Source organism: Montipora foliosa, chromosome 2, assembly GCF_036669935.1.
Source record: "Montipora foliosa isolate CH-2021 chromosome 2, ASM3666993v2, whole genome shotgun sequence".
Classification (NCBI taxonomy): domain Eukaryota; kingdom Metazoa; phylum Cnidaria; class Anthozoa; order Scleractinia; family Acroporidae; genus Montipora; species Montipora foliosa.
In genome coordinates, this window is record NC_090870.1 from 29,372,673 (window position 1) to 29,380,172 (window position 7,500).

General features: G+C 43.9%; 1 protein-coding gene across 3 annotated transcripts in view; it reads right to left on the minus strand.

The window, feature by feature from the left end:
• The window catches only part of LOC137990657 (uncharacterized), a 35,095-nt gene extending 32,458 nt beyond the window's left edge, over positions 1-2,637 (minus strand). For 2 of the 3 annotated variants that reach the window (XM_068835782.1, XM_068835780.1), the window contains exons 1-3: positions 1,020-1,064; positions 833-901; positions 551-722 (exon numbers count right to left, since the gene is read on the minus strand). In XM_068835782.1, coding sequence (XP_068691883.1) covers positions 551-656 — 106 coding nt within the window. In that variant the 5' untranslated portion in view covers positions 657-722; positions 833-901; positions 1,020-1,064. Of the gene's footprint in view, positions 1-550; positions 723-832; positions 902-1,019; positions 1,065-2,585 lie in introns of those variants that run through there. The other variant, XM_068835781.1, reaches the window with a different exon arrangement.
• Positions 2,638-7,500: the final 4,863 nt, after the last annotated feature.

Here is a 7,500-nt window from a genome sequence, read left to right on the forward strand (position 1 = left end):
CTAGATAAGTAGAAGAAATTAGCTCGTAAAATCAAGGGTTTTTATCATTGGAGGAAAATCGGCGCGGGTGGTAAATTTAAGTGCTTTTAAACAATATGAATAATAAATGACATACAAACTCCTTCCGAACGTGTCTATTTATTATATAGAAAATGGAAGGAAGAAAGTGTGATGATACCCGTCTTATTAAGGTTCGGATGATAGATTATGGTTTCCTATAATTTTAAGCTATTTGTTGATGATCTTAAATTTTTGGCATTTGGCGGTATGCTTTGCAAACACGATGAACAAAAAAGAAATACCTAACAGAGAATTGAAGCGTGCATTTCTTAAGGAATAACCCAACCATTAATTAAAAAGCTTAGTTATAAACGTAAGTTGTCATTGGAAATTTGACTTCAAAAACAGAAATTGATAAAATCTAATCCAATTTTTCTTATTCCTTGAAATACTTCTTAAAATGATTTATTTTTTTCATCTCCTGGAATTTTCCGTCATCTTTTTCATTTCATTCAGGAGGCAAATGCCAGTAAAATTAAAGAAACAATACCTGCTTTTCCATTTGTGTTTGTATACGATAAGTGAAGAACCCACAAACATAGCGCAATACTGCCGAGAAAGACTTGATTCCTCATTATTCGCTTTTGAAGGTTCATCAGCAAAGACTGGTTACGCACAATGTGTTGTGGTCTGACCTTATCTGGACGGAGGCGTCTCAATTCCTAAAATAAATTGTAAAGCGTGTAATAAGCAGTCTGGCTAAACTCCCCCGAAAACCATTGCAAATTAGTCCTGAAAAGCCCCGAGGGGAGAGACTAATAGCTTCACTCACTTAACCACTTAAACTTCACGTTTCGCAAATGCGCGAATACGTCGCGTGGAAGAGTATGTCAATAGAAGGCTGAAAGTGAATAGCGATCATTAATAATTGAAATCCATTTTTAACTTCTGGTCAACAGTGTTCCCTCTTTCCAAACCTAACACATAAAAATCTCAGTGGGAGTTGTAACAAGACTCACACTAAAAAGGCAGAGCGAGAGACAAAGGGAGAGAGAGGTGTTAATCTCTGACACATTTGTTGGGCCGACATCGTCATAAAGTTTTAATGACGACAAATAACTCAAGTTACTTTAAATTAATTTTGAGTAATGTGTCAAAATAGTCCAGAGGGACAGTAAATCAATCTGAAATATTTTCTAAAACACGGTTTACAACGGCCAGCATCATGCCATTAAAAAATGGAAAATTATTTCTTTATTCTCTTTATTTCAAATTAATTTAAACACAGGCAAATTATATCTTAACTTTTACTCATGGAACTCAAAAACTGAGGAACAAAAGTCAACAGCTATTACACCTTCGAACATAATCCTCCGGTTAAACATGAAACCTTAGTGATGTATTGGTGTATTTGTTAATTTAAACACAGACAAATTATTTTGTCAGTTAACTTTCAGGCTACCGAGATGCAACTTGTTTTGCCTGGCATACACTTTTCTCAACAGCAACGGTGAATTGGTTCTTTTCTGATTTTAAAGCAATCCATTTTTAAGTTTTATACTTATGGAACTCGATAACCAAGGAATAAAACTCAACAGCTATTACACCTTCGAACATCTGCTTCCCTAATTCTCCGGTTATACATGAAACGTTAGTGATCGATGTATTGGTGTATTTGTTAATTTAAACACAGGCAAACTATTTCTTAACTGTCAGGCTAAAACGAGATCCAACTTGTCTTGCCTGGCATACACTTTTCTCAACAGCAACGGTGAATTGGTTCTTTTCTGATTTTAAAGCAAACCATTTTTAAGTTTTATATTCATGGAACTCGATAACTGAGGAATAAAACTCAACAGCTCTTACACCTTCGAACATGATTCTCCGGTTAAACATGAAACCTTGGTGATGTATTGGTGTATTTGTTAATTTAAACACAGGCAAATTATTTTGTCCGTTAACTTTCAGGCTACCGAGATGAAACTTGTTTTGCCTGGCATGCACTTATCTCAACAGCAACGGTGAATTGGTTCTTTTCTGATTTTAAAGGAATCCATTTTTAAGTTTTATACTTATGGAACTCGATAACTGAGGAATAAAACTCAACAGCTATTACACCTTCTAACATCTGCTTCCCTAATTCTCCGGTTAAACATGAAACGTTAGTGATCGATGTATTGTTGTATTTGTTAATTTAAACACAGACAAATTATTTCTTAACTGTCAGGCTACCGAGATGCAACTTGTTTTGCCTGGCATACACTTTTCTCAACAGCAACGGTGAATTGGTTCTTTTCTGATTTTAAAGCAATCCATTTTTAAGTTTTATACTCATGGAACTCGATAAGTGAGGAATAAAACTCAACAGCTATTACACCTTCGAACATAATCCTCCGGTTAAACATGAAACGTTAGTAATGTATTGGTGTATTTGTTAATTTAAACACAGGCAAATTATTTTGTCAGTTAACTTTCAGGCTACCGAGATGCAACTTGTTTTGCCTGGCATACACTTTTCTCAACAGCAACGGTGAATTGGTTCTTTTCTGATTTTAAAGCAATCCATTTTTAAGTTTTACACTTACGGAACTCGATAACTGAGGAATAAAACTCAACGGCTATTACACCTTCCAACATCTGCGTCCCTAATTCTCCGGTTAAACATGAAACGTTAGTGATCGATGTATTGTTGTATTTGTTAATTAAACACAGGCAAATCATTTCTTAACTGTCAGGCTACCGAGACGCAACTTGTTTTGCCTGGCATACACTTTTCTCAACAGCAACGGTGAATTGGTTCTTTTCTGATTTTAAAGCAAACCATTTTTAAGTTTTATACGTATGGAACTCGATAACTGAGGAATAAAACTCAACAGCTATTACACCTTCGAACATCTGCTTCCCTAATTCTCCGCTTAAACATGAAACGTTAGTGATCGATGTATTGGTGTATTTGTTAATTTAAACACAGGCAAATTATTTTTTAACTGTCAGGCTACCGAGATGCAACTTGTTTTGCCTGGCATACACTTTTCCCAACGGCAACGGTGAATTGGTTCTTTTCTGATTTTAGAGCAATCCATTTTAAAGTTTTATACTTATGGAACTCGATAACTGAGGAATAAAACTCAACGGCTATTACACCTTCAAACATCTGCTTCCCTAATTCTCCGGTTAAACATGAAAAGTTAGTGATGTATTGGTATATTTTTTAATTTAAACACAGGCAAATTTTTTTGTCAGTTCACTTTCAGGCTACCGAGGTGGAACTTGTTTTGCCTGGGATACACTTTTCTCAACAGCAACGGTGAATTGGTTCTTTTCTGATTTTAAAGCAATCCATTTTTAAGTTTTATACTCATGGAACTCGATAACTGAGGAATAAAACTCAACAGCTATTACACTTTCGAACATCTGCTTCCCTAATTCTCCGGTTAAACATGAAACGTTAGTGATGTCTTAGTGTATTTGTTAATTTAAAGACAGGCAAATTAAATATTTCTTAACTTTCAGGCTACCGAAATATAACTTGTTTTGCCTGGCATACACTTTTCTCAACAGCAACGGTGAATTGGTTCTTTTCTGATTTTAAAGCAACTTCAGTAATAAAGACAGCCGACTCGATAATAGCGAACAACAAACACTTTATTAAGGAGGCTCGAAATAGTTTCTCCTTTAAATCATGAGTTGACGCAAGCAGCTTACGAATTGCGTGTGTGGCTTACGCGCGCGCGCTCAGCTGAAAACCCTTTCGAGCCTCCTTAAGCACAACAAGGTCGCAACTCGATGGCGAACACAAAAACAAGAACCGCCACGAGGGGACGCGCGTGATACACATGCGCGGCTGACAATAACCGTTGGCGCAACTTCTTCTTCTCCTCTTAGACGAAAGAAAACTAACGTGGGAAACTATAACAGGAAATGAATGTAAATGAAATGTAACGAAAAGTTGGTAACAGATCGCAACCGTTCTTAATAGTACTTGGTCAAACGCGCCAATTCTGAAATAACTGTGAGCTGACGACACTAGTTGAGAATGTACTCCTGTAAGTATGCTGGGGGCCGGCGTGCCCGTTGGGGTCTTGGTTCACATGAACTTGAAACAGGAACACGATCAGTTTCAAGGGGGGTCGAGTCTTCCTACTGTTCGGGTTGGTCCGGGGTGGAGTCTGGAGGATCTGGGTCGGGCGGACGTAACAGGTCTGGTGGGGCAGAGGGCTCTTGACAAGGCTGGGGCTGCTCAGGAATCTCCACATATTCGTCTTGGTCAAGTGTAGGGACGACAGACTGGTACGATGGTGGTGGGAGGGTATGTGGTACAGTGTAGCACTCGGCTAGCTTCACCTTGTAAGATGTAGCCCTGAGTTGTGAGCCAGAGAACTTCTTAATGAAACACCATTCGCCGTCGATGCTAACAATGATATAGCGATCACGGGCGCGAGACTTATCTCGGTCAGACTTCACATACACCAGGTCTCCAACCTGCAAGGGGGGAACGGGAGCTTGTGGGCGGTAGCCACCTTTGGCCGCTTCGCTGAAAGGATGGTTGGTTTGGCGAGCTTGGTGCTTGACTACAATGTGGTGTAGTAGGTCATTGACGGGCATCTGCTCGTTGGTGAACTGGTTGCGCTGTGTCCAAAGCTCCCGTGAGGACAGCCCTTGGCTGCGGAGTCGCGAGTTCAGGCGGGCAGTGGCAATAGCAAGGCCGAGTTCGGTAACAGGGCCTCCGCCAGGCTCCTGACGTAACAGCTCTTCTTCGAGTTCCAGCACAGCTCGTTCGGCAACACGATTTTTGTTGGAGTTTTTGATGCGGCCAACTTCGACTGAGATGCCAAGATGCTGTAAAGCATGTGTGGTTTTCAGTGAGACAAATCCCGGTGCAGGGTCGACCCGAATGACATCTTGAGGTCCATCGAGGGGGTGTAGACCCACTACTAATCGGGCGAGGGCATCACGAAGTGTGCTGCTCCTTTCGTCGGGTACAAGGCATGATGCAGTGTAGGAGGTGGTACATTCTCTCAAAAGGAGGATAAATTGACGACTGCGTCTAATGATATCGGCGGCAAATGACACGCTTACGACTTCAGGTGGATCTTCCGATGATTGGCTGGCAAGGGAGGGAGGGAACTTCTTGAGTGAGGCACAAGTGTGGCAAGAGTCTGATACTCGAGTGATAGCAGCACTCATATCCAGGGCGAAGAAGTGACGCTGCATCACCATTTGGAGTTGGTTCTTGGAAGGGTGGTCAAGCTAGATGTGAATAGCAGTAAGTAGGCCGTCAAGTACGGAACGAGGTACCATGATCAACTCAAGAGGGCGGGAGAGTGGTTGTTGACGCTGGACGACGAGTAGGCCGTCCTTGGAAATGGAAGTGACGTTAAGATAGCGCTTTACGTCTCTGATGTTGGTCAGTTTCTTGGAAGGGCGGTTGCCCTGTTTCAAGTGAGCATAGACACGCCGTAGATCGGGGCACTCATGTTGAATACTGAACCATGCGGGTCTGCCAGTGAAGGGTAGGCGCTTGGTGTTCTCCAGCACTTCTTGAGTGGAGATACCACGGACGACTGAAGTTTCTGTTTCATGAACGAAAGAGCAAATTTGACACTGGGGTTCGTTACAGTCTGGAGCATTGCGACTGGCAAAGTCGGAGGGCAAATTGGTGGTGCCGGCAAGATGTTGGAGGCTAACTTGGTATGTACTGACTGTGGTCAAGAAGGAGGTAACCCGTGGACTGGCGGAAAATTCACCTCGGCAAAGTTTGTTCAAGGCCTAAACACAGGGCTGGCTGTCAGTCAAGACGCAAGCACGGTGCTTGGATTGAATGATGAAGGGGCTAAAGTGCTTTACAGCAGCGGTGATAGACAAGGCTTCGACCTCATATGGTAACCATGTGACCTGATGCTTACGTAGTTTAGAGCTATAGAAGCCGGCAAGGTGGAGGCAGTCTTGGCGGGTAACGTACAAGGTGGCTCCGAGACCGCGTTTGGTTACTGAGCCACCAGTCACAATCCAAAGCTGGTCGGAGGCACGAGGGAGGACGATAGACTTGTGTGAGTTAAGGGCATCTTGTGCAGCGGTGAATCTGTGGCGAAGGCATTCGTCCCACTTAACGTGGTCGTGAGATTGCAGATGGGCCAAGCTGACTCGAGTGGGTCCACAAGTTGAGAGCAGTGAGGGAGGACACGGCTAAGGACTTTGTAGGCGCCGATGAAGGAACGTAAACCTTTGACAGACTCTGGAGGGCGGCAGGTTGCGAGTGCTGTGATGCGGTGGGGGCTTGCAGATAAGGAGCCTTGTGACCCGATCCAACCCAAGATAGTGGTTGTTTTGGGGCATATGACAGTCTTACGTGCAGACAGTCGTAGATTACACTTGGTAAGGGCGTCAAGTATACGAGACTAGTTAGTGAGGAGCTCTTGTGGGGTGTCACCGCCACAATAAAGATCGTCGGCAAGTTTTGCAGCGCATCCCTCTTGGAGGAAGTCACCAAGAACGCGACACATTAATTCCTCTAATGCGGTCTCGGAACCAGGCATTCCCATGGCTGACCTGGTATACGCTCTGATGCCGCGAAACGGAGTGGCCACACCGCAATATTTCATGGAGGCCTTTGATAGTGGTATCTGGTAAAAGGCACGGGTGAGGTCAGACTTGATGATGTACTTCCAAGGGGCGATGGTGCGGAGAGTAGAGTCGACATCAGGCATCTGCGAGGGTTGTGGTTTGTTGAAACGACCAACGTCCGTGAAGGCTGTAACAAGACGAAATCCACCCGAATGTTTTTTGATGAGGAATGACGGGTTGAGGTACTCAACGGTGACTCCTATGTCCTCCGGACGTCGGAAGACCTGACATTGCTCCAACTCATCAAATTGTTGCTGTAACTCGACCAGCTTGTCACGGGAATATTGGGGAACGCGGCCTTTGCATTGAGGAGGTTGCACAGGTCCCATGTTGACAGAAGCTTGGACAGGACCAGCTTTGCCGTTGTATCCGACAATGGTAGGATTGAAGACTTCATCGTGGGTCTGGAGACCTTGGCGGAACTGGCTGCGGATGGTGTCAGGTAAGATGTTGTCGGGGTCAACTGTGACGGCATCCGAGAGGAATTCAGACTGCGGTGAGTTGCTTCCGCCAGGGTGGGGAGGTGATGGGTGCGATCCGTCAGGGGGAGATGAGGGAACCACGGTGGTGTGGCGAGCTTGGCAGAGGTGTTCGTGGCGTCGCACTGTCCTTGGTTCAGTAGTGTTGTTGAGTATACGAATTCTATTAGACACTGCTTCTACAATGTGGGGCTGAGGTCAGAGCTGTGAAACTTTGGAGCAGTTATTGGATGGTGCATCGGTACGGGCTTCTATGGCTAAAGTGCAGTCAGGATCTAAGTTGGGAGGTATGTCCAGCTCAAGATATTCCCCTGGAAGGATAACTGTGGTAGGGGCTGAAGAGCGTAACACATAAGACTGGGTGCGACGGACGGCGTGAACCTTGGAGCTGGCATTT